This window comes from Elephas maximus, chromosome 2, assembly GCF_024166365.1.
Source record: "Elephas maximus indicus isolate mEleMax1 chromosome 2, mEleMax1 primary haplotype, whole genome shotgun sequence".
Lineage (NCBI taxonomy): Eukaryota > Metazoa > Chordata > Mammalia > Proboscidea > Elephantidae > Elephas > Elephas maximus.
The window spans coordinates 202,964,188-202,991,084 of record NC_064820.1 but is presented as its reverse complement, the minus strand read 5'-3'; the positions used below and the strand labels follow the sequence as shown (position 1 = coordinate 202,991,084).

The 26,897-nt window shown below is 37.4% G+C and overlaps 1 protein-coding gene across 3 annotated transcripts in view; it reads right to left on the bottom strand.

Moving 5' to 3' along the window:
* The window catches only part of CNOT6 (CCR4-NOT transcription complex subunit 6), a 96,835-nt gene that overhangs the window by 17,824 nt on the left and 52,114 nt on the right, over positions 1 to 26,897 (bottom strand). For 2 of the 3 annotated variants that reach the window (XR_007516204.1, XM_049874564.1), the window contains exons 3-4: positions 14,397 to 14,583; positions 12,679 to 12,764 (exon numbers count right to left, since the gene is read on the bottom strand). The exons of the other annotated variant lie outside the window; for it this stretch is intronic. Coding sequence is in view for 1 of the 2 variants with exons in the window: in XM_049874564.1 (XP_049730521.1) it covers positions 12,679 to 12,764; positions 14,397 to 14,583 (273 nt within the window). In the remaining variant the exon portion in view is untranslated. The remainder of the gene's footprint in view (positions 1 to 12,678; positions 12,765 to 14,396; positions 14,584 to 26,897) is intronic. 3 annotated transcript variants of the gene reach the window in all.

The following is a 26,897-nucleotide window of genomic DNA, read 5'->3' as shown; positions in this document are numbered from 1 at the left end:
ATGATAAGGAAAGCTGGAATATTCAAAAAATAAAATACAATAAACAGAAAATACAGGCAATTTTTTTTTGCCCCTCCAAAAAAAACCTTTTTTTGGCCAAAGAAAAGAAGGCTTGCCTTCTCTTGAATTTTCTAAATCATGATTCTCATAAAACCCGTTGCCATCGAGTCGATTCCAACTCTTAGCGACCCTACAGGACAGATGAGGACTGCCCCACAGGGTTTTCAAGGAGCACAATTCGAACAGCAGACCTTTTGGGAAACCCTAGTGGCATAGTGGATAAGAACTACAGCTGCTAACCAAAAGATCAGGAGTTCGAATCCACCAGGTGCTCTTTGGAAAACCTATGGGGCAGTTCTACTCTGTCCTATAGGGTCGTTATGAGTCGGAATTGACTTTACCGCAATGAGAAATCATGATTATGGACTAAAAATAATTTATAAAGAAATAAATGAAAATTTATAACAGATGTAGTTCTAAATATATGCAGAGAATACATTTAAGACAATTATAAATGAGAGAGGATAAAAGAACATAAAGAAAGTTCAGGTTTTTACACTTTACTCAAACTGGCAAAATGATGACACCGGTAAACTGTGATCAGTAATATATACATATATGTGTTTGTGTGTATGTATAATGTAATACGTAAAACAATCACTAAAAAAACCACATAAAGAGACACACTCAAAAATACTACTGACAAATCAAAATGAAACTCTAAAAAATGTTCAAGTAGCTCTACAAAAGAAAACAGAAACAAAAATAGGAAGAACAAAAAGAAAACGAACAAAAAAAAATAAATGTAAGTGGTCCAAATATACCAATTAAAAGACAGAGATTGGTAGAGTGGATTAAAACACATTACCCAACCTGCTGCCCACAAAAACTCACTTCAAGCATAACAATACAAACAGGTTCAAAATAAAAGGACGGAAAAAAGATACACTATGCGAACATTCATTGAAGGAAACCAGGAGCAAACAGTAATGAAAGGAAAGCAGGAGTAGCTGCATTAATATCACATAAAGTGAACTCCAGAAGATATAAAATTATTAGAGACAGGGAGCAACATTATGTAATGATAAAGCATAATCCTCCAAGACACAGTAATCCTAAATGTGCATCCAGTAAACAAGAAGGGTAAAATATTTGGAAAAATGAAAAAACTAATAGAACTGAAAGCGAAATACATAAATCTACAATTATAGTTGGAAATTTCAACACCTCTCTCTCAACAACTGATAAACCTACACAGAAAACAAGCAAGCAAATAGAAGAACTCAACATCATCAGTTCAATAGATGTTACACTGATATACAGAACACAATAAACATTTATAGTACACTCCACCCAGTAACAGTAGACTATACATTCTTCTCTAGTGCCCAAGAAACACATACCAAAATAGGTTATATCCTGGCCGTAAAACAAACTTCAACCAATACAAAAGGCCTGAAGTTATATAGTGTGTGTTCTCCAATCATAATGGAATAAAACTAACAATCAGTAACAGAAAGAAAACAGGAAAATCTCCAAATACTTGGAAATTAAACAATATACGTTTAAATAATCCACTGGTCAAAAAGAAAGTCTCAAGGGAAATATAAAAATGCACTGAACCGAATGAAAATGAAAACACAAATATCAAAATTTATAGGACACAGCTAAAAGCAGGGCTGAGAGGCAAATTTATAGCACTAAATGCACAAATTAGTAAAGAGGAAAGTTTCACTTCAGTCATCTGTGGTCTCAATTCAAGAACCTAGAAAAAAAAAATAAAAGCAAGCAGAAGGAAATACTAAAAGTAAAAGGAGAAATCAATGAAACTGACAACAGAAAAACAATAAAGTAAATCAACAAAGAGCTGGTTCTTTGAAAACATCAATAAAATTGACAAACCTCTACCACGACTGCCAAAGCAACAAATAGAAAAGATAGAAATATCAGGAATGAAATGCGGTATCACTACAGACCCTATAGGCATCAAATGGATAAAGGAATACTATGAACAACTCTACACAAACTTAACAAAACAGATGAAATCAACCACATCCTTGAAAAATAAACTATAACTCATCCAATATGAAAAAGATAATATGAATACCCCTAAACTATTAACCCCCACGTGCCTGTCTGTCATACTGTGGGGGCTAGAATGCTGCAGTGATACTAGAAGTTACGCCACCAGTATTCATATACCAGCAAGATCACCCACGGTAGACAGTTTTCAGCTGAGCTTCCAGACTAAGACAGAGTAGGAAGAAGAATCTGGCAGTCTACTTTGAAAAAAAATTAGCCAGTGAAACTTATAAATAGCAGCAGAACACTGATATAGTGCCAGAAGATGAGTCTCTCAGGTTGGAAGGCACTCGAAAGGCAACTGGGAAAGAGGTGCCTCCACAAAGTTGAGTTGACCTTCATGACTTGCACAGAGTCAAACTTCCAGGATCTTCATTTGCCGATGTGGCACAGCTCAAAATGAGAAAGAAAAAAAAAAAAAGGCTGCAAAGATACATTAAGGAATGCACAAAGTATGAATCAAGGAAAATTGGAAATTGTAAAAAATGAAATGGAACACATAAACATCAGTACCCTAGACATTAGTGGGCTGAAATGGACTAGATATTGACCATTTTCAATAGGACAATCATATGGTCTACTATGCTGGGAATGACAGATTGAAGGGGAAAGGTGTTGTATTCATCATCAAAAAGAACACTGCAAGATCTATCCTCAATTACAATGCTGTTAGTGATAGGATAATATCCATATGCCTATAAAGAAGACCAGTTAATATGACTATTCAAATTTACACACCAACCATTAAGGCCAAAGATAAAAGAAATCAAAGATTTTTGCCAGCTTCTGCAGTATGAAGCTGATCGAACATGCAATCAGGATGCATTGATAATTACTGCCTTTTGGAATGCAAAAGCTGGAAACAAAGAAGAATCAGTAGTTGGAAAATATGGCCTTGATGACAGAAATGATGCTGGAGATCACATGACAGAATTTTGCAAGACCAATGACTTCTTCATTGCAAATACCTTTTTTCAACAACATAAACAGGGACTCTACTTTTGGACCTTGCCAGATGGAGTACACAGCAATCAAATTGACTACATGTGTGGCAAAGGACGATGGAAAAGTTCGATATCATCACTTAGAACAAGACCAGGGACTAATCACCAATTGCTCATATGCAGTTCAAGCTGAAGCTGAAGAAAATTAGAACAAGTCCACAGGAGCCAAAATACGACCTTGAGTATGTCCCACCTGAATTTAGACCCCATCTAAAGAATACATTTGACACAGTGACCACCAACGATCAAAGACCACATGACTTGTGGACTGACATCAAAGATATCATACAAGAAGAAAACAAGATCACAAGAAAGGCAAGACCAAAATGGATGTCAGAAGAGACTCTGAAAGTTGCTCTTAAACATCGAGTAGCTAAAGCAAACAGAAGAAATGATGAAGTAAAAGAGCTGAACAGAAGATTTCAAAGGGCAGCTCAAGAAGACCAAGTAAAGTATTACAATGACATGGGCAAAGACCTGGCATTAGAAAACCAAAAATGCTCGCCATTTCTCAAGCTGAAAGAATTGAAGAAAAAATTTAAGCCTAGGAATCTATGGGCAAAATACTGAATGACCCAGGAAGTACCAAAAGAAGTTGGAATGAATACACAGAGTCACTGTACCAAAAAGAACTGGTTGGCACTCAATAATTTCAGGGAGTAGCATATGATCAAGGACCAATGCTACTAAAGGAAGAAGTCCCAGCTGCACTGAAGACACTGGTGAAAAGCAAGGCTCCAGGAATGGACAGAACATCAATTGAGATGTTTCGACAAACAGATGCAGTGCTTAAGCGCTCACTCGTCTATGCCAAGAAATTTGGATTCTGTTAAGGCTTGCTTTATGGCCTAAATATGTGGTCTATTCTGAAGAACGCTCCATTTGCATTGGAAAAGAAAGTATATGTTCCATTTGCATTGGAAAAGAAAGTATACTTGGCTGCTGTTGGGTGGAGTGTTCTGTATATGTCTATGAGGTCAAGTTGTTTGCCTGTTGCATTTGGATTTTCCATGTCTTTATTGAGCTTCTTCTGGATGTTCTGCCTTTCGCCTCACCTAAAGTGGTGTGTTGAAGACTCCTACTATTATTGTGGAGCTATCTATCTCTCTCTTCAATGCTGTTAGAGTTTGTTTTATGTATTTTGGAGCCCTGTCTTTGGGTGCATAAATATTTATTATTGTTATGTCCTCCTGGTATACTGACCCTTTAATCATTATATTCTTATCCTTTGTGGTGGATTTTGTTTTAAAGTCTATTTTGTCAGAGATTAATATTGCCACTCTTGCTCTTTTCTTGTTTGCTTGATATATTTTTTTCCATTCTTTGTGTTTTAGTTTTCTTGTGTCTCTAAGTCTAAGGTGTGTCTCTTGTAGGCAGCATATAGATGGACTGTGTTTTTTTTAATCCATTCTGCTGCTGTCTTTTTTGGTGCATTTAGTCCATTTACATTCAGTGTAATTATGGACAGGTGTGAGTTTAAACCTTTCATTTTGATATCTTTTTTTGTGTGTGTTGTTGAGAGTGTGTCTACTTAATTTTCTGTGCTGAGTTGTTTTTCATTATGTACTTTTCCTCTTTTTCATTGTTGTTGATTTTGTATTTGCTGAGTCTTCATGTTTTTCTTGTTTTTTATTTTGATGTGTAGGGTTGTTAGCTTCCTTTGTGGTTACCTTAATATTTACCCCTATTTTTCTAAGCTTAAACTAATCTTCTATTTCTTCATATTGCCTTAACTTCCTCTCCTATGAAAGAGCTATGATTTTTTAGTCCCTCTTTTTTGTTTTAATGTTGTCATCTTTTACATAATGATGTCTCTGTTTCCCTATTTTGGGTGTTTTAGCTTTTATTTATTTTTATGATTTTCTTATCTGGGTTGATATTTGGTTGGTCTGTCCTGTGTTCTAGTTTTGTGCTGTTATCTAGTGTTAATGACTCTCTAACCAGAAGACCCCCTTTAGTGTTTCTTGTAATTTTGGTTTGGTTTTTACAAATTCCCTAAACATCTATTTGTCTGGAAATGTCCTAATTTTGCCATCATATTTGAGAGACAGTTTTGCTGGATATATAATTCTTGGCTGCCAACTTTTTTCCTTCAACACTTTATTTATGTCATCCCATTGCCTTCTTGCCTGCGTGGTTTCTGATGAATAGTCAGAGCTTAGTCTTACTGACTCTCCTTTGCAGACCTTTCGTTTATCGCTAGCTGCTCTTAAAATTCTCACTTTGGTTTTGACAAGTTTGATTATGTCTTGGTGACTTTCTTTTGGGATCTATCTTGTGTGGGGTTTGACGAGCATCTTGGATAGATATCTTCTCATCTTTCATGATATCAGGGAAGTTTTCTACCAACGAATCATCAACAATTCTCTCTGTGTTTTCTGTTATCCCCCTCCGTTCTGGTACTCCAATCACTTGTAGTTATTCCTCTTGATAGAGTGCCACATAATTCTTAGGGTTTCTTCATTTTTTAAATTCTTTCATCTGATTTTTCCTCAAACACGCTGGCGCCAAGTGCTTTATCTTCAATTTCACTAATTCTGAATTCCATTGCCTCTATTCTGCTCTTATGACTTGCTGTTGAACTCTCAAATTCTGAAATTTTGTTAATCTTCTGAATTTCTGTTCACTGTCTCTCCATGGAAACCCTAGTGGCGTAGTGGTTAAGTGCTATGGCTGCTAACCAAAACGTCGACAGTTTGAATCCACCAGGCGCTCCTTGGAAACTCTATGGGGCAGTTCTACTCTCTCCTGTAGGTTCGCTATGAGTCAGAATCGACTTGACAACAGTGGATTTGGTTTTTTTTTTTTTTCTTTTGGTCTGTCCATGGGTTCTTGCAGCCTATTAAATTTGCCATTGTACTCTTGTCTAATCTGCTTAAGTTCCTCTAATGCTTTGTCTTTGCACTGCCTGCCTGATATCCTTCCTAACCTCTTGAAGAGTTCCATATATTAATCTTTTGTATTCTACCTCCAGTAATTCCAGGAAGTTCTCTTCATTCGGAAGATTTCTTGATTCTTTGTTTTGGGAACTTACTGAAGCCATCATGGTCTGCCTCTTTATGTGATTTGATATTGACTGTTGTCTCTTAGTCATCAATAAGTTATTACATTTATTTATTTAATGTCTGCTTACTGTGTCTTAGCCTCTTGTTTTTTGTTTTGATATGCCCAAATAGGCTGCTCAAGTGAGCTAGTTTGATTATTGGAGCTTCTGAAGCTCTAATATCCTGTTCTCAGGTGGTTAGGCTGTTACTAGGTATGTGAGCCCAGGAGTCCATTCACCTTTCTTGTATGGATTCAGCTCAGGTGTCCAGGTAGTCAGTCACCAAGTGTGTGGTGCAGGCTCTCACCTACAGTCCTAGATAAGTAGGGGTGATTGGTGTAGGCACAGGTATCTAGGTGTAGTAGGGGGTCACATACTGAGCAAGGCAGGGGGCTAACAACTGCCCGAGTGTCTATGACGAAAGCGAGTCTCTGTTCCCTAGAGCATGTAGGTGGGTGGGTTTTGCAGCCAAACTATGAGCACCCAATGCTGTTGGCTGTAAGGACTGGGAGGCACCACTTATTCCTGGATCCCTGTTGTGGGTTGCCAGGTGTTGTAGGTGGAGCCACCAGTCCTCAGAACCCTATTGTGGGTAGGTAGGGACCCTTTTGTTCTTTTGACAGTCCCTGGTATAGTCAATATTCTTCATCAACACCATTATTAAAAGGTATCAATTCTTCTGTTTTCCTTATTCACTGTCCAGCTTTCGTACCCATATGAGGCAGAGTGGTGTCAAACGTCACGAATCTGCCTCCCTACTATGTAGCTGAAACAGTTCAAGTTAGATTTCAGATATATACCCTGTTGTATTGTGCTAATGAGGGCCTACGCTGTCGAAATAGGCCCACACAGGTCTATGAAGGGGTGAAAAGCATTCAATGTCTGTGGAGCCATTATGCCTGTGCCTAGGCAAAGGAGCTATTTCTGCCCTGAGTTCCCGGCATAGCGGGGGAGCCGGCAGATTATTTTTTCCCATTTGTTAATTTGTTCCTTCTCCAAGGCCAGCAGTACAAAGACAGGGAACTGCCAGAAATTCAAGCCGGATTCAGAAGACGATGTGGACTGAGGGATATCATCGCTGATGTCAGATGGATCCTGGGTGAAAGCAGAAAACACCAGTAAGATGCTTACCTGCATTTTATTTACTACGCAAAGGTATTCGACTGTGTGGATCATAACAAGTTATGGATAACACTGTGAAGAATGAGAATTCCAGAACACTTAATTGTGCTCATGCAGAACCTGCACACAGACCAAGTAGCAATCCCTGGAATAGAACAAGGGGATACTGAGTGGTTTAAAACCAGGAAAGGTGTGCATTAGGGTTGTATCTTTTCATCATGTTTATTCAATCTGTACACTGAGCAAGTAATCAGAGAGGCTAGGCTATATAAAGAAGAATGTGGCATCAGAACTGGAGGAAGACTCATTAACAACCTGCGATATGCAGACGACACAGCCTTGTTTGCTGAAAATGCAGAGGACTTGAAGCACCTACTTGATGAAGATCAAAGACTATAGCCTTCGGTATGGGTCACACTTCAACATGAAGAAGACAAAAATCCTCACAACTAAACCAATAAGCAACATCACGATAAACAGAGAAAAGACTGAACTCGTCAAGGATTTCATTCTACTTGGCTCCACAATCAACACCTACGAAAGCAGCAGTCAAGAAATCAAATAATACATTGCTTTGGGCAAATTTGCTGCAAAAGGCCTCTTTAAAGTATTAAAAAGCAAACATGTCACTTTAAGGACTAAGCTGAGCCCTACCCAAGCCGAGGTATTTTCCATTGCCTCATATGCATATGAAAGCTGGACAATGAATAAGGAAAACAGAAAAAAAATTGATACCTTTTAATAATGGTGCTGACGAAGAATATTGACTATACCATGGACTGTCAAAAGAACAAACAAATCTGCTTGCAAGAAGTACAGCCAGAATGCTTCTTGGAAGCAAGGATGGCAAGACTTCATCTCACATACTTTGGACATGTCATCAGCAAGGATTAGTCCCTGAAGAAGGACATATGCTTGGTAAAGTAGAGTGTCAGTGAAAAAGAAGATGACCCTCAACAAGATGGACTGACACAGTGGCTGCAACAATGAGCTCAAGTGTAACATAAGGATCATGAGGGTGGTGCAGGACCAGGCAGTGTTTCATTCTGTTGTACATGGGGTCATTATGAGTCAAAACCAACTCAACGGCACCTAACAACAACAATTATTAAGGACACTGAATTCATAATTTACAAATTACCCTCCCTCCCCCTCAAAAAAAATCTCCATGCCCAAGTGGTCTTGCTAAAGAATTCTAAAAACATAAATGGTGCCCTTGACTACTAACCTAAAAGACCTCTTTCAGGTGTTAAAAAGCAAAGATGTCACCTTAAGGACTAAGTTGCGCCTGACCCAAGCCATGGTATTTTCTAATCACCTCATATGCATGCGAAAGCTGAAAAATAAGTAAGACCAAACAAGAATTGATGCCTTTAAATAATGGTGTTGACAAAGAATCATGGGCTGCTCAAAGAATGATCCAATCTGTCTTAGAAGAAGTACAGCCAGAATGCTCTCCTAGAAGCAAGGACAGTGAGACTACTTACTCTGGATATGTTATCAGGAGGGACCAGTTCCTGGAGAAGGACATTATGCTTGGTAAAGTAGAGGGTCAGTGAAAAAGAGGAAGGCCCTCAGTGAGATGGCTTGACACAGTGGCTGCAACAATGGACTCAAACACAGCAACAATTGTGAAGATGGCACGGGACTGGGCAGTCTTTTATTCTGCTGTGCATGGGATCGCTATGAGTCGGAACCGATTCAGAGGCACCTAACAACAACAACTGACCTAAAGGTTGGTGGTTCAAACCCACCAAGTGACTCCATAGAAGAAAGGCCTGTCAACATGCTTTTGTAAGATCACAGCCAAGAAAACCCTATGGAGTAGTTCTACTGTTTAACACATAGGGTTGTCGTGAGTCAGAATCAACTCAATGGCAACAAGTTTGGTTTTCTCTTGTTTTTGTTTACCACCAATTTTATATAATCTCTTCTAGAAAACAGATGACGAGGGAACACTTTCAAATTCATTTTATGAAGCCAGTATTACGCTGACACCAAAACCAGACAAAGAAAGTAGAAAAAAGAAAACTACAAATACTGTTCATGAATACAGAGGCAAAAATTTTTAAAATAACTAAGAGAATAAAAAATTAGCACCAATCTACAAAAAGAATTATACACCGTGACCAAGTTTGATTTATTTCAGAGATACAAGTATGGTTCAATATTCAAAAATCAATTAATGTAATTCACTACATTAACAGGTTAAAGAGGAATTATTACATGATTGTATCAATCAATGTAGGAAAAAAATTCACAAAATTTGGCACCCAATCATAATAAAAAATTCTTCAAAAACTAGAAGGGGGAATTTGATAAAGAGCGTTTCAAAAAATATACTGCTAACACTACATGGTGAAAGACTGAATATTTTCTAAGATGGGGAACAAAGTAAGGATGTCTGTGCTCACCATTCTTATTCAAGATAGTGGTGGAAGTCCTAGTCAGTGCAATAAGAAAAGTAAATGCATATACATTGGAAAGGTAGAAATAAAACTGTCCCTATTTGCAGGTAACATGATTTTCTATATAGAAATCCAAGAAATCTTAAAACAAATGAACTAAAAAACCTTCCTAGAACCCCTAGAAGCAAGTTCAGCAAGGTCACAGGACAGAAGATTTAAAAAAAATAATAATAAGCCTTTATAGGTCGGAAATGTTCTGTATATCTTAACCATATCAATGTCAATATCCTGGTGGCAATTATTGTAATAATAATTTTGAAAGATGTTATCACTGACGGTAACTGGGTAAGGAGTACAAGGGATCACTCTGCATTATTTTTTATATCACATCTGAATCTACAAGTATTGCAAAATAAACACTAAGTAAAAAAAAGGAATGAGTATCTAAGGTCAAAGTCCTTTCTTTCACTCTAAGCACAATTCTGAAGGGCATGGGAAAATGTTTAAAAAAAGTAAAACATGATAGCTAGCTCCATGCTATCAACTTTAAAAGAAAATAACATGAACTCATTCATGAGACAAACATTTTGGCTATGCGTGGATGTATTATAGCAAATAGACATTATTTTGAACTAAGTAATGACTTTAATGTATGTTCTCTTTTCCAAATAATTAATAGGTACCATGAGAAATCAATGATACAAGTTTCCAGAGACAGCAAGGATGACATAGTTGCTTTAGATAGCGAAGTAGCTGGCACAACATCAGAGTTCAAGTATAAGCTGCAAAAGCTCAAGAAAATAACATAGGGTTTGTCCAAAGATGCTGATATCAGTGAAAAGAAGACGGCTATTACAGACAGACGTGTAACACTGTACAACAAGATATCTGAGATAAAAAAAAGTCTATGAAACTATACTTCCAAGGAAGAAACATAAAAACTTATATCTTTCTGAATGAAAGTGCCAGGGTCACTGAAAACAACCAAAACCAGCTGCAGAGTTCATTCCAACTCATGGCGACCCCATGTATGTCCCAGTAGGACTGTGCTCCACAGGGCTTTCAATGACTGATTTTTTCAGAAGTAGATTGCCAGGCCTTTCTTCTGAGGTGCCTTTGGGTAGACTTAAACCTCCAATCTTTTGAGTTAGCAGCCAAGTCTGTTAACTGTTTGCACCATCTGGGAACTATTGAAAACAAAGGTACCATAAAGACTACCCCTTCCCAAGTGTTCATGTTCAAAGGCTTTTATGTACCTTAAAATTAGTATAAAAATTTGTGATTGATGACCCTAACTTCTAATAAAGTTTGTGGGTTCTTAACGGAATAAATATGGATTAAGGTTCATAAGAAATATACTATAAAATTATAAAACCTTGAACTGGAAGGACATACAATAGTAGATATCTCTGCAATGAGAAAAGGACAAGAAGAGAAACAAAGAGGCCCTCAACATTCTGTAATGTTCTATTTCTTTTGCATTAAAAAAATGGCACTAAAGTGACAAAATGATATTTGTTAATTTTGGTGGCCAGGATATGAACACAGTTTGCTACACTTTGTATTTTTCTGATCTTTAAACATGGGGAGAAAAAAAAAAAAACTTAGGCCTACAATAGGGAAATAGTATAGTAATAGGCATCTTTGGGTCACTTTTCACTGTCCTCCTTTTTAAAAAGCCTCAGCCAGTCCAGGCTATGCAGAAAAAAACTTTACAAAGAATCATTTTCAAAGATTATATTTGCTAAATATGGTTTTACACACTTTTGTAAAAATATATTTGTATTTTTTCATTTAGTTTGGGTTTTTGTGAATAATATTGTTATTTTTATGATATGAAATGGATTAACAGAAATAAAACTTCATTTTGTAACTGGATTTTTAAGAAATAAGTGTGTAAGTCATGATGACCTGATCTTGTTAGCTTCCTAGGAATCAATTATAGAATAAGTTGGACATACCTACCCAAGACTGGTGTTACAGAATGAATTATGTCCTCTAAAAATACAGGTTGTAAATCCTAACCCCTATACTTGTGGAGCCCTGGTGGCACAGTGGTTAAGAGCTCAAGTGCTAAGCAAAAGCTGGCAGTTCGAATCTACCAGTGGCTCCTTGGAAACGCTATGGGGCAGTTCTACTCTGTCCTATAGGGTTGCTGTGAATTGGAACTGACTTGATGGTTTGGTTGGTTGTAATCCCATTTGGGAAAAGGGTTTTCCTTGTTATGTTAATGAGGCCATGTCAGCCCTGTGTCTTAAACCAATCACCTTTGAGATATAAAAAGCAGACAGGCACAGAGAAGCAAGCACAAATGGAGGGAAAGATACATCCCAAGGAAATAAGGAATAGAAGCTGAAAATAAACAAGGATCTTTTCCAGAACTGATAGAGAAAGCAAGCCTGCTCCTTGGGTCGGTGCCCAGAATTTGGACTTTTAGCCTCCTAAACTGTGAGAAATGCTGGCAGCATAGTGGTTAAGTGCTATGGCTGCTGACCTGTCAAAGACTCACTTAATGTGATAAAAAATTTACAAGTACTAACACGTTGTTAAGTGACTTAAATCTTGCTGGATTTAAAACAATATTTCCTAATAGTTCTTACTGCACCAATAAATGTCCCCACACTCTAATAAATTAAATTCTCATACATCAAGTTTCAGAAAATATGCTCGAATCTATTTTTTAAGATTTGAATATATGGAAAAAAAGTTGTTTACATGATAAAGTACCTGAAGTATGGCCTCAGAAATGTACTGCCAGAACACAGAATTAATTAAAAACAGAGGTTACAGAAGCAAGGCTAGGCCATACGCAAAAGAATTTTCCCAAAGAATCAAGAACACAAAAACTAGTACAGCCCACAGCTAGACAGGCAAGAAAGACAACCACTGGGATATATCTAAGAAACAGATGAGGTTTAGGAATAAGTGAGCCTGTAAATCCTCTGGCAAAATCATTCTCTCTCTCACTGCTTCTCTAGATTCAAACACACCATAAAAAGCACAAACATGGAGTCATTACCTTTCAGGCCTAAAGTCTGCAACTGAAACAGTTTTCCCAGCTCAAAAGGTAGAACTCGTAACAGGTTGTTATTTAAATGGAGTTCCCTGTTGATGTAAAAATTACAGGAAGTCAAAAGACACATTAACTTTTAACTAACAGCTAAAATATACAATTTCTAGGAATATAAATTTCTAAGAATGACAAAATTTCATTATTATAGTCCATTGTCTAGCACAGTGTTCTCAAACTATACGTGGTAAAAGATCAAACTGTCACAGACTGATACTTTGAGAAAATACAGGGAAAAAAAAATAAGTTACTATAAAAATGAAATCAGAAAAAGACATAAAATATATACCCTGATTTTTAAAAGTTATTAGATTCAATAGGTATAAAGTCACTCTCAATTGCTGTATTTATCTCACTGCAGACTGGAAACACAGCTTACAAATTGGTACCAGTCCACAGAGTACCCTATGACTCCAGGATCTACCATACTTGGGATCTACTGTACAGGTTTAAGAAAGTGAAAATGATTAAAAAAAAAAAAAAAAAACAGCCTAACATGAGAACTGTTAAAAGAGAATTCAAATGATCATATAGTACCAACTCAAAGGAGCTTGTGACAGCTGCACAATTACATTTATGATTCCTATTTTGCCAAATTTATTAAAGTTTCATCTTAGAAGTAATAAACGACATGTTAACTACTAATGATTATTTTAATTATTCGTTTTGCATAGAAAGTCATAATATAAATATCAAAGAAATCTTCAGTAGAGGGGAAAATAACCAGACACCCAACATTGCAACAGTTGCAATTTTCTACATTTATTAATTTTTAAGTGTAAAGAACTATTTCTGTAATCTTTGTTTCTTAAAATTTAAATGAACACTGGTTACTCCTGAGCAAACCAGAGGATGGTGAGGCCATAACTAAACAAGAAAAACTGGTTCTGAATAACTGGTTCTGAATAACTTGTAAATGGCAAAGTCAAGATTCCAATCTGAACTATGACTCTGAATTCTATGCTCTGTCCTATACACCTGACTATATAAAAAAAAAAAAAAATTTTTTTTTTTTTTTTTAATATATATAATCCCCCAAATTCAATTGAGGAAAACCCTAGTGGCGTAATAGTTAAGAGCTACAGTTGCTAACCAAAAGTTCGGCAGTTCAAATCCACCAGGCGCTCCTTGGAAACCATATGGGGCAGTTCTACTCTGTTCTATAGGGTTGCTATGAGTCAGAATCAACTCAACAGCAACAGGTAATGGGTAAATGCAATTAATTTAGCTTCTTTCAAGTCCAGGCTTTAATGTTGTCATGCACACAAGCCCTGGGACAGCAAAAAGGTTTCATGGTTTCCTGGACCCTGTGTTAAGAATCCTACACTACCCCAGGATTTAGCAGGAAAAAAGCAGCACAATGATGAGAAATGTCTGTCATAGGTGAGTGTGTATGTGTGACTTAGCAAGTGCCTTATATTTGTTTACCCCACTTTATCTAAAAATTCTGGTACAAGAATAGACATAATAAAAAAATTTCAGGCAATAGATCTACCTGATATATTCCTAGCTGACATTCAATCATTCCAGAAAACTTTACACAAAAGATATAGTTTTGTGTACTTTTGTTCAACTATCATTAAATTGATAGTGTTTTTCATAACAAATTAATATCATTATTTTGTTTTAGGGAGCTTACAGTTACATTCTAAGTTGAATCTGTATACCTGAGTGATACCATGTTTCCGAGTTCTGCTGGTAAACTACGAATTTTATTAGAGGATAGGTCCAGATACACCAGATTGTGAAGCTTGGCAATGTCTGAAGGAATGCGGGACAGGGAATTGTCACTCAGATGCAAAGCTGTCAAGTGAGTTAGTGACCACAAAGATGAGCTTAAGCTTCTTACTTTCCCTGTAAGAGAAAAAAACGCAGGAGGAGGATTATACAATGTTCTCTACAATTTGGTCCCTAGATTAAATAAGATTTAGCAGTTTTGATGAATAAAAATAATTTATTATCCTAGGAACTGTGGGAAGTAACAGGGAAAACCTTACCTGTTCTACAACAATTCACTGCTATAATTATGTTATAAACTCTGCACCTAGCAGATTAAATTAAAGAAAAAAAAAAACAATACTTAGATTGCATTTTTATTTTTAAGAGCACGATAAAAAAGGATTCATTTTTTAAAACAATCTTGGAGTTGTGGACTGACATGTAAAGAGCTTGAAGGTTGTCACTCCCATCCTCACAAGAAAAAAGCTGAACAAACTGAAAATCAACAACTCTTCCTAGATCCGTCAGAGATTGAAATCACAGGGCAAACTGCTACCCTCAAAACTAGAGACAAAAAGCTAGATACAGACACAGCTTACCAGGAACAAAAGCCCACAGCTGGAGCCAGGACATGTCAGGACACTTACACTGTAAATGATGAATTGCTGGAGGCTCAGTGTGGACTAGCTTGGGAGTTAGGAAATGGCGAAGCAATGGGGAAGAGGAGGGACAGCCTTCAGACCCCCCCTTCCCCCACTTTACTGAGTTTTACCTACAGGAGTTCCACAGGCTATTCACTCTGAAGATCACAGTAAAATTCCCCCGTCCAACAGGGTAAGGGAATAAGTTACCATTTTGAAAAACACAGTGAAGTCTGTGAGAGCTGAGTCTCGTTGGGACTGCCTTGTTTTTCTGGGTCTCGCAAGTTTTCCACCTTTGACAGAGTGAAATCTTACCACTTTTCTATTGGAAAATAAATTTGAGTTTTCCTTCTCTAACAGGTTTCTGCCTTGCAAAAGTTCTGGCTCTTACAGGTTTTACTGTACCAGAACTCTCTATTCCCCTTGTTAGGCCTGGCTTCAAGGCAAAACTATTTTACCAGAGCCTACCAGACTTGAGGAAGCCCTGGGGGTGTAGTGGCTAAGCGCTACGGCTGCTAACCAAAAGGTCAGCAGTTCCAATCCACCAGGCACTCCTTGGAGCCTCTATGGGGCAGCTCTATTCTGTCCTTCAGGGTCACTATGAGTTGGAAATCAACTCAACAGCAATGGGTTTGGTTTTTGGTTTTTTTTCCTAACTTGAGTTTTACCAAAGCCTAACCAACCTGAAAGGAACCCTAGTGGTGTAAACAGTTAAGCACTAGGCTGCTAACTGAAAGGTCGGCAAATTGAACTCACTCAGCGACTCTGCAAGAGAAAGACCTGGTGATCTGCTTCCATAAAGATTACAGTCAAGAAAGCCTACGGGGCAGGTCTACTGTCATATGGGGTTGCTATGAGTCAAAATCAACTTGACATCACCTAATAGCAACAACAATCAACCTGGGGAAAGGGAAATACCCAACTCTAGCCCCTCTAGACTCTGTCTTATCTAAAGAGGTAGGTGGGGGACCAAAAAAAAAAAACTGAGACGTACTTGTGAAGGTCCTGGCCCAGAGAAACAGGCCCACTAAAAGACTTACATGTAATTATAGGGCTATAAAATGCTTTTCTTCCACCAGAACTTACCACATCAATAGGGCTCCTGCTCATGGACTCCAGACTTTCTAGAGCCATGGGGGCTAGATGAACCCCTGAAACTATTACCCTGAGATAATCTTTAAAAGTTAAACTGAAAATATCCCCTTAAGTCTTCTTAAAACCAAACAATAGTCTAGTTTAACCAGTAAAAAAATGTCTGCCTTGAGCATTATGGAGCCCTGGTAGCACAGTGGTTAAGAGCTCAGCTGCTAACCAGAAGGTCAGCAGTTCAAATTAATCAGCTGCTCCTTGGAAACACTATGGAGCAGTTCTACTCTGTCATATAGCATCACTATGAGTCAGAATCAACTCAACGACAACAGGTTTTGGGCATTATGTTCTTTTAAGATCTATCTATGTGGGATCACACTGACAACAGCCAATCAAAAAATAGGAACTTTAGGGGGCAGCAAGTTTATGCTACTAGGGGAGGAACAACTCAGAAAACGAGGGTGAGAATGGTTGCACAACTCGAAGAATGTAATAAATGTCACTGAATTGTACATGTAGAAATGGTCAAATTGGTGTACGTTTTGGTGTGTATCTTCTCAACAACAAAAAAGTCTGCAAAAAATCAAATCAAATAAAAAAATAGGGCTCCTGTATATTAACAGGGGACAGGGCTAAAAAGAGCTGCAAGACTCAGAACCTATTTAAGAACGAGTCTCTATGGAAACCCAAGGAAAACAGAGGAGAAAAAAACAAGGACACTTGAGGAAATTATAAATAATCACGCAAAATTTCAATAAACAGTAAATACAGTGAAACTCCTGGCCAGATAAACATAAAACTTCATACTAAACACCTATCTACCTCAGTTCCTTTTACCTGATACATCATGCAAGCTATCAAAAAAAAGTTACAAAGCATACCAGAAGGCCAAAAACACTGTTGGAAGAGACAAATCTAACATCAGAATCAGACTCAGATATGAGAGAAGTTTTTGAATTATCAGACCAGGAATTTAAAATAACTATGATAACATGGAGTCCCTGGGTGGCAGAAATGGTTAAGCGAGTGACTTGCTGAAGATTGACAGTTTGAACCCACCCAGAGGTGCCTTGGAACACAGGCCTGGCAATCTGCTTCTAAAAGTTCACAGCCTTGAAAATCCTACGAAGCAGTTCTGCTCTATACATATGGGGTCACCATGAGTCAGAACTGACAGCACCTAACAACATGACCCATATGCTAAGGACTCTAATGAGAAAAGCAAACAACATGGAAGAATAAATCTGCAACATAACAGAGAGATGCAAACTCTAAGAAAAAATCAAAAGCAAATGCTAGAAATCAAGAATGCTGTAGCAGAAACGAAGAATGCTATCACCAGACTGAACAAAGCCAAGGAAAGAAAAAATGAGCTTGAAGATACTTCCGAAACTAAAAATCAAAGAGAAAAAAGAATGAAAAATACAGAAGAGAATATCCAAGAACTATGAGTTCGAATCGACGCAATGGCAATAAGTTGTTTTTTGTTTCTTCTTTGGTGAGAGAATTAGAAAAGGTATGACATATGCATAATGAGAATACTGGAAGGAGAAGAAACAAAAGAAACATTTGAAGTGATAATGGCTGAGAATATCCCAAAATTAATGCTAGACACCAAACCAGAGATCTAGGAAGCTCACAGAACACAAAGCAGGATACCCCCCGATCCCAGTGATGTCGAGTCAATTCCGACTCATAGCGACCCTGTAGGACAGAGTAGAACTGCACCATAGAGTTTCCAAAGAGCGCCTGGTGGATTCGAACTGCCGACCCTTTGGTTAGCAGCCATAGCACTTAACCACTACGCAAAGCAGGATACTGAAAAATCTATGACTAGGTGTATCATATTCAAACTGCAGAAAATCAAAGAGAAAACCTTGAAAGAAGTCAGAGGAAAAAAGTCACCTACAGTGGAACAAGGGTAAGAACTGTATCAGACTGCTCTCTTTAGAAACCGTGCAAGCAAGAAGACAGTAGAGTGAAATATTTAAAGTGCTGAAAGACAACAGGCACAAACATAGAACTCTGTATTCAGTAAAATTATCCTTCAAACAAAAACTAATTTATCACCAGTAGACCTGCCTTTTAAGAAACACTGAAGATTTTCAAAGAAAAAATGATACAGAGGTCAGAAAATTGGATCTACATACAGTGTTAAGGAATAAATGAAGGTAAAGTAAATCTCAAATTTTTCTTATTCTTAACTGATCTAATAGATAACAATTTGTGTAAAAAATAAAAGCAACAATGTATTCGGTGATTACAGTACGGAAAATGAAATGAATGACAGTAATGTAATAAGGGATGGGAGGAAACTGGGAATACTCTGTTATAAGGTATAAGGGTCTTAAAAGCTTGTGAGTGGCCATCTAAGAGTCTCCACTGCTCCCACCCTATCTAAAACAAATGAGAATGAAGAAAATCAAAGACACAATGAAAAGATTAGTCCAAAGGACTAATGGACTACAACTACCACAGCCTCCAGCAGACTGAGTCCAGCACAACTAGATGGTGCCCGGCTACCACCACTCTGATGGGGATCATAATAGAGGGTCCCGGACAAAGCTGAAAGAAAAAGGTAGAACAAAATTCTAACTCACAAAAAAAGACCAGACTTACTGGTCTGACACAGACTGGAGAAACCCAATGAGTACGGCCCCTGGACATCCTTTTAACTCAGTACTGAAGTCACTCCTGAGGTTCACCCTTCAAAGATTATACAGGCCCAGAAAACAAAACTAGACTAAATGGGCACGCCAGCTCAGGGACAAGGACGAGAAGGCAGGAGGGGACAGGAAAACTGGTAATGGTGAACCCAAGGTCAAGAAGGGGAGAGTGCTGGCTATGCTCTGGGGTTGGCAGCCAGTGTCACAAAACAATATGTGTATTAATTGTTTACTGAGAAACTAATTTGCTCTGTAAACTTTCATCTAAAGTACACTTAAAAAAAAAAATCATGAAAGGAGATAATCTGAAGATAAACTGAATCGATAATTAATAACCTTCCAAAAGAGAAGACACTAGGCCCAGATAGTTTCTGGTGCTTGGTGAATTCTATCAAACATTTAGGGAGGAAACGATACCAATTCTCTATAATCTGTTCCGGAAAACAGAAGCAGAGGGGACACTTCCTAACTCATTCTATGAGGCCAGCATTACCCTAATACCAAAACCAGACAAAGAGATTACAAGAAAGGAAAACTACAGACTAAATACCTCTTACAAACACAGATGCAAAAATCCTCAACAAAGTTATTAGCCCAAGCGTCCATCGACAGATGAACTGATAAACAAATTGTGGTATACACATACAATGGAATATTATTTAGCCATTGTCATGGATTTAATTGTGTCCCCCCAAAATGTCTGTCAACTTGGCTAGGTCATGATTCCCAGTACTGTGTAACTGTCCATCATTTCATCATCTGATGTGATTTTCCTATACGTTATAAATCCTATCTCTGTGATGTTAATGAGATGGAATTGGCAGCTATATGTTGATGAGATCTACAAGATTAGATTGTGTTTTAAGCCAATCTCTTCTGAGATGTAAGAGACAGAAGGGAGCACTGAGACGGGGGACCTCATACCACCAAGGAAGAAGCACTGGGAACATAATGTGTCCTTTGGACCCGGGGTTCCTGTGCTGAAATTTTCTTGACCAGACTGATGACAAGTACCTTTCTTCAGAGCCAAGAGAGAAGAGAAAAACTTCCTCTGGAGCTGACACCCTGAATTTGGGCTTGTATTCTACTAGACTGCGAGAGAATAAATATCTCTTTGTTAAAGCCATTCACTTGCGGTATTTGTTATAACACCACCAGATGACTAAGACAGTCATAATGACAAATGAAGTTCTGACACATGCTACAACATGGATGAATTTAAAAAACATTATGTTGAATGAAATAAATCACATACAACAGACATATGATCTCACTTTTATGAAATATCTAGAATAGGCAAATGTCTAGAGACAAAGGGAAAGGGAGGAATGAGAAGTTATTGTTTAAGGGGTACTGAATTTCTGGTGTTGGAAAATTTTATAAACAACGTAGTAGTGATGGTCGCACAACACAGAGAATGTAATTAATGTTCCCGATTGTGAACCTAAAAATGAGCAAAATGGTTAAGTTTTGTTTTATGCATGTTTTACTACAATTTATATTTTTTAAAACTAGCAATCCAACAATGTATAGAAAGAATTATACACCATGACCAAGCGGGATTTATTCCACATATGCAGGTTGGTTCAACATCTGAAAATCAATTAATGTTATTTATTACATCAACATGCTAAAGAAAACTTGTGATCATATTAAATGATGCAGAAAAAGCATGTGACAAAATCTAACCATCCATTAATGACAAAACTTTCAGCAAACTAGGAACAGAGGGAAACTTATTCAACTTGATTAAAAAAACACAAAAAATACTACTGCTAACATCCTATTTAAATGGTGAGAAACTAGACACTATCCCTCCAAGACTGGGAACAAGGCTAGGATGTTCCTTCTCACCACGCCTATTCAACAGCTACTGAAAATCCTAGCTAATACAATGAGACAAGAAATAGAAATAAAAGGTACACAGATTGAAAAGGAAGAAATACAACTGTCTTTATTCACACATACGATTTTCTATGTAGAAAATCCCGAAGAATCAACAATTATAGCAAGGTAGCAGGATTGTGGTGCAGTGAATTACTTATTATGGTCCTTCTAGTCATAGTCTTTGCAACTACCACACAATGACTGAGTGGGACCATGCAAATAAGGTGTACGGAACCCTAACAAGGTATAGTGGTTGGTGTGTGTTGGTTTGGTTAGTATCGTGCTGCTGCCCTCCCTTTCGTGATCTGATGTAATTATCTTAATTACCCTCCACTTTATATGTTGTAAAGCCTAATTTCTATATTTTAATGAGGCAGGATAAGTGTGGGGCATATCTTGAGTGACAGCCTTGCAGGAGGATCAAGTTCCACCCTTACTCAAGTCACACCCTTCCCTGGGGTGTGGTCTGCATCCAGCATACGTATGTGGGTGCTCTGGTAGGGTTCTATCTGCATCTGGATCCTGCACCTGGCTTGTTATTATCCGATCTTTGGTTCTTAGGACTTTAGCCAGCGGCCTGCCATCTAACCTGCCAATTCTGGGGTTTGCCAGCTTCTGCAGCCCTATAGCCTATCATCTGACATTATTCATCAGCTTCCCCAACTTTGTGCACCAGCAGCCTGTCTTCTGGCCTGCCCACTGGGGTTTGTAAGCCTCTGCAGCCACGTAAGTCAGGAGAAGCCTATGCCTGACCCAAGGATTTGGGACTTGCCAACCTCCACAATTGTCTGAGCCATTTTCTTGGTATAGTTCGTGAATTCTGTGAGATTTCTGCAGTGAATTATGGAACCCAAAGACGAGAGGAAGAATACTGAGGGGAGGGGGAGTAGCTGACGTTAGAAACGATAGAGTGGTATAGCAATTTGGAAAAGTTGGACACTTGAGACATCTGTAACCTCTACTTCACAGGAACCAGCTTTGTGCTGCTCCTTTAAAAGAAATTATTCATTTAAGAATATTAGTATATAAAAGTCAATTGCTCCTATATACCAGCAATGAACAACTGGAATTTGAAGTTAAAAACAAAAAAATTTATACATATTAGCACCAAAAAACAAAACGAAAAAAAACCCTTAGATATAAATCTAACGAAATATGTAAAAAATCTACATGAGGGAAACTACAAAACTCTGATGAAAGAAATCAAAGAAGATCTAAATAGAGTTCATTGACAGAAAGACCCAATATTGTGAAGACTCAATGCACCCCCAATCAAAATCCCAGGAATTATACACAACAACAACAATAACCTTTTGGAAAAGGTCAATGAGCAAAAAAGAGTCATCTTTTGAGAATCTGATATGTATTTATTTCTTCTCCATAAAATTGTACATTTTCACATTTGCATTCGATTTTAAGCAGCTTAGTGACTTCAGGATAGCTGGGGAGTGTCCTGGTCACAGGTTAAAAAAGTGACTTCATCCTAAGGTAACTAGAATCCTTTATTACTAAATACCAAGAACAAGAGGAATCTAATTAGTGTTCCCTGAAATCAGAGGGGTGATTAGCAAACACTAAAGAAAGTAGGCATGATCAATGTTGTTGCTGAGTGCTGTCAAGCCGATTCCCACTCACAGTGACACCACGTGACAGAGGAGAACTGTGTCATCGGATTTCTTGGCTGTAATCTGTATTGAAGCAAACCACCAGGTCTTTCTGCTGTGGAGTCACTGGGTAGGTTCAAACTGCCGACCTCTCAGTAAGCTGCCTCGCACTTTTTTTTTTTTTTTTTTACCAGCATACCTACCAAGAAATCAAAATCACTACCTGCACATTTACAGAGTAGAAAAAAATAACAAGGAAGAAGAAATGTAGACTGAAAAAAACTCTGACATTTGGGAAGAAATAGGGGAATTAATTGGAAAAAGTGAGTTTAAGCTTTTCCCAAGTCACACTCCTGATGAAGTTAAAGACCATGATTTCAGACTCTTAGCAATGGAAACCCTGGTGGTGTAGTAGTTAAGTGCTACAGCTGCTAGCCAAAGGGTCGGCAGTTCGAATCTGCCAGGCACTCCTTGGAAACTCTATGGGGCGGTTCTACTCTGTCCTATAGGATCACTATGAGTCGGAATCGACTCGGTGGCACTGGGTTTGGTTTTGGCTTGGGGGCAAGGGAAATTACAATCTCACAAAAGGAAGGAAGACTATAATGAGACTTGCAAACTGGATTAAGAGGAAGAAAAGAAACCAGATTAAATTACACAAAGGGTACTAGGGAGAACACATGGCAGAATAATACCACAACAATGCTTAACTTAATAGTAAAGTTCTTGAGGAAACTTAATATACCGAAGCATGTGAGTTAACAAATTGGAAGTAAACGCAACTGCAAAGGCACCTTCACTGAATATTTACATGGAAGGATACAGCTTGTTCAAATTAACAGCTCTAATTTAAGTAAAAGAAAATTAAAACTGAAAGTAAGAAGCCTAAAACCTAAGAATGGAAAGACTAAGGCGAGTATTAGGAAAAAGATAAAAGAAGAGAGAAAGGTGAGAATTTTACGCTCAAAATAAAATGAACACTGCAGTGTAATGTGGAAGAAAAGACTGATACATTCAGGTCAGGAGACTTCACATGTTATTTTGTGTTTTACCACTAAGTAGCTCTAGCTCTATCATTTAATAAGTGTTTCACCATAGGAAAAGGAAATTTTTAGAACAAAGTTCCATCACTAACATCTGAACTAGCTGCACTCTCTGTACTTTTCTAAAAAATCTACCTCATTTTTAAAATAAATATGCGTATTAAATAACTCAGCAGTGTTCAAAAGTACCCAAATTCTACCACCCAGATATAAGTACCATTACATCATTCCAGGCAACCGGGTATACATTAATATACAAAATAAACAGGTTCAGAAAAGAAGGGTGAGAATGGTGGTATAACCTGAAGAATGTAATCAATGTCACTGAACTACACGTGTACAACGACATAGGTAGAAATTGTTGAATTGGTGTATGTTTTACTGTGTGTATTTTCAACAACAAAAATTAATTATTTAATAAAATTCTTAAAAAAAAAAAAAAGGGGGCACAGAAATGGATTAAACTATAAATGCAACCATAATTTCATTTAACCAAAGGCGGGGGGATAATGGATCTATAAATCTTCAAACATTTTTCCCCTTAAGCTCCTCCAAATTAATAGGCATTCTAAAAGAAATTAAAGGTTAGAATCATCATAGTTTTAACTGCATATTTCTCTTTTATACCTGTTTCCCTACAATGAAAGATAAAAAGGTTATCATCTTACAAATACATCCTTGCTCCTGAAAAGTGATGACTTCTATAACTTCATGAGGGATAACTTTGACTACAAGAATCAGCATGAAACTGGTACCTATCAGAGATCAAATATACCAACCACTTTCTGACTTTCCCGTTTATTTTTGACATCAGCCATCCCGCAGCACTCTTTCTCTACTGAGTTCGATAATTCATTACAATATCCACAAAACTCACAGAAACACCATAACTGTGATAACAACTTTAATGTAACAGAGAAGTATATAAACAAAGGATGCACAGGGCAAGACCCAGGAGGGGTCCCCCAAATCATTGCATTAATTTTTTCATCATCAAGAGTTTACAGCATCTCCAGAGAGGATAAGCAAATGTCCAATAAGCACATGAAAAGACGCTCAACATCACTGCCATCACAGGAAAATTCAAAGCAGAACCACAATGAGATACCTCTTCATTCACACTAGCACAGCTAAAGTAAAAAAGATAATAACGTGTTGACAAGCATGTAGAGGAATCAGTAGCCTCATACACTGCTGGTGGTAATGTAAAATGGTGCAGCTGCACTGGGAAACAGTCTGGCTGTTCCTCAAACAATTAAACATAGCGTTACAATGTGACCCAGCAATTCCTTTTCCGGGTACATACTGAAGAAAAATGAAAACATATGTCCCCATAAAATCCTTATATGAATGTTTATAGCAATACTATTCTTAACAGCCAAAAGGTGGGACCAACTGAAATGTCTATCAACTGATGAATGGGTAAAAGAAGTGTGGTATACCCATATAAAGGAATATTATTCATCAGTAAAAGGGAATGAAGTACTGACAAATGCTACAAAAGATGGAACACTGAAAGCACTATGCTAAGTGAAAGAAGACAGTCACAAATGACCACATATTATATCATTCCATTTATACAAAACATCCAGAATATGCAAATCTATAGAGACAGAAAGTAGATTAGTGGTTGTCTAGGCTGAGGGGCTGGATGGAAATGGGAAGTGACTGCTAGTGAGGGTGGGGTTTCTTTAAGGGGTGATAAAATGTTTTAAAAGAGATTGTGGTGATGGCTGCACAACTCAGTGAATATACTAAAAACCACTGAGTTTTACACTTTAAATGGGTGAACTGTATAGTATGTAAAATATATCTGAATAAAAGTTATATTTAAAAAGTTTACGGCATAATAAAGACCAAAATTAATATACAGAAAACAATAATTTTTGTATACAGAATAATCAGATAAAAGAGTAATGGAAGAGAAGACACTATAATAAAAACTAATGTTGAAAGGGAGCCCTCGTGGCGCAGTGGTTAGGAGCTCAGCTGCAAACCAAAAGGTCGGCGGTTCAAATCCACCTGCCGCTCCTTGGAAACCCTATGGGGCAGTTCTATTCTGTCATACAGGGTGACTATGAGTCACATGCGACTCGACGGCTATGGGTAATGTTGAAAGAGAAGAACAAAGGAGGAGGTCTCACATTTCCTGATTTTAAACATATAAATACAGCTACAGTAATCAACACAGCCTGGTACTGGTATAACAACAGACACACAGACCAATGAAACAGAACTGAAAGTCCAGAAATAAACCCACACATATATGCTCAACTGATTTTTGACAAGGGTGCTAAGTTCATTCAATGGGGAAAGAAGTCTCTTCAATAAATGGTGTTGGGAAAACTGGATTTCCATATGCAGAAAAATCAAACAGGACTCACACCACACACAAAAACAAAATCAAAACTGATTAAAAAATTGTGGCCTTAAATTCTCCAAATTAGATAAAACCTACAAACCCACAAATCCAAGTAGTTCAACAAAAGAAACAAAAAACAACACCCAAGGGCACATAATAATTGCACTGCTTATAACCAATCTTAAAAAGAAAAGCCAGAAAAAAAAGGTATTCTATAAAAGAACCAAAGAATGACAGCAGACTTCTCATCAGGAACAAGGCAAACAAGAAGACAGTGCAGCAACATCTTTAAAATACTAAAGAATAAAAACTGTCAACCTAGAATCCTATGCCCAATAAAATTATCTTTCAAAAATGAAGGCAAAATAAAGACCATTTTCAGACAAAAACCCTAGGGGGGCGGCGGGGGGGGAACAGCCGATCTCTAGTATAACCAGAAATATTAAAAGAAGTCCTTCAGTGAGATGAAAATAACAGACAGAAATCTGCCTATACAGAAAGGAATAAAGAGCACTGGAAACGTAAGATATATGAATAAATAAAAAAGACTTTATTAACTGACTGTTTAAAGGAAAAATAACAAAGTATTGTGACATTTATACATAAAATAAATGACAACAAAAGCACAAACACCAGGAGAGGAAGTACACTGTAGTAAGAATCTTATACTATATGGAAAGTGGTATTATATTACTTGATAAGTTAAAGATTTATTAACTGATAAATACCTTAAACTAAAAAAAAAAAAAAAAAACCCATTGGTCATCTAGTCAATTCTGACTCATAGTGACTCTACAGGACAGAGCAAAACTGCCCCACAGGGTTTACAAGGAGCTAGTGGATTCGAACTACCGACCTTTTGGTTAGCAATCGAGCTGCACCAGCAGGGCCCCATAAACACTAAACCAACCATTAATTACACAAAACAAAGAGGTATTGCTAATTAGCCAACAAAGAAGAAAAAATGGAATCTTAAAATATACTCAGTCTATTAAAAAAAAAAAAAAGGAAACCAATATGAGAAAAGCAACAAAGAAGAGATAGGAGAAACAGAAAAGAAACTGCAAGGCAGCAGATTTAAACTCAAACATATAAATAATCACATTAAATGCAAATGTGTCTAACGGAACTCAAGGGCAGGGAAACTAACATGTATC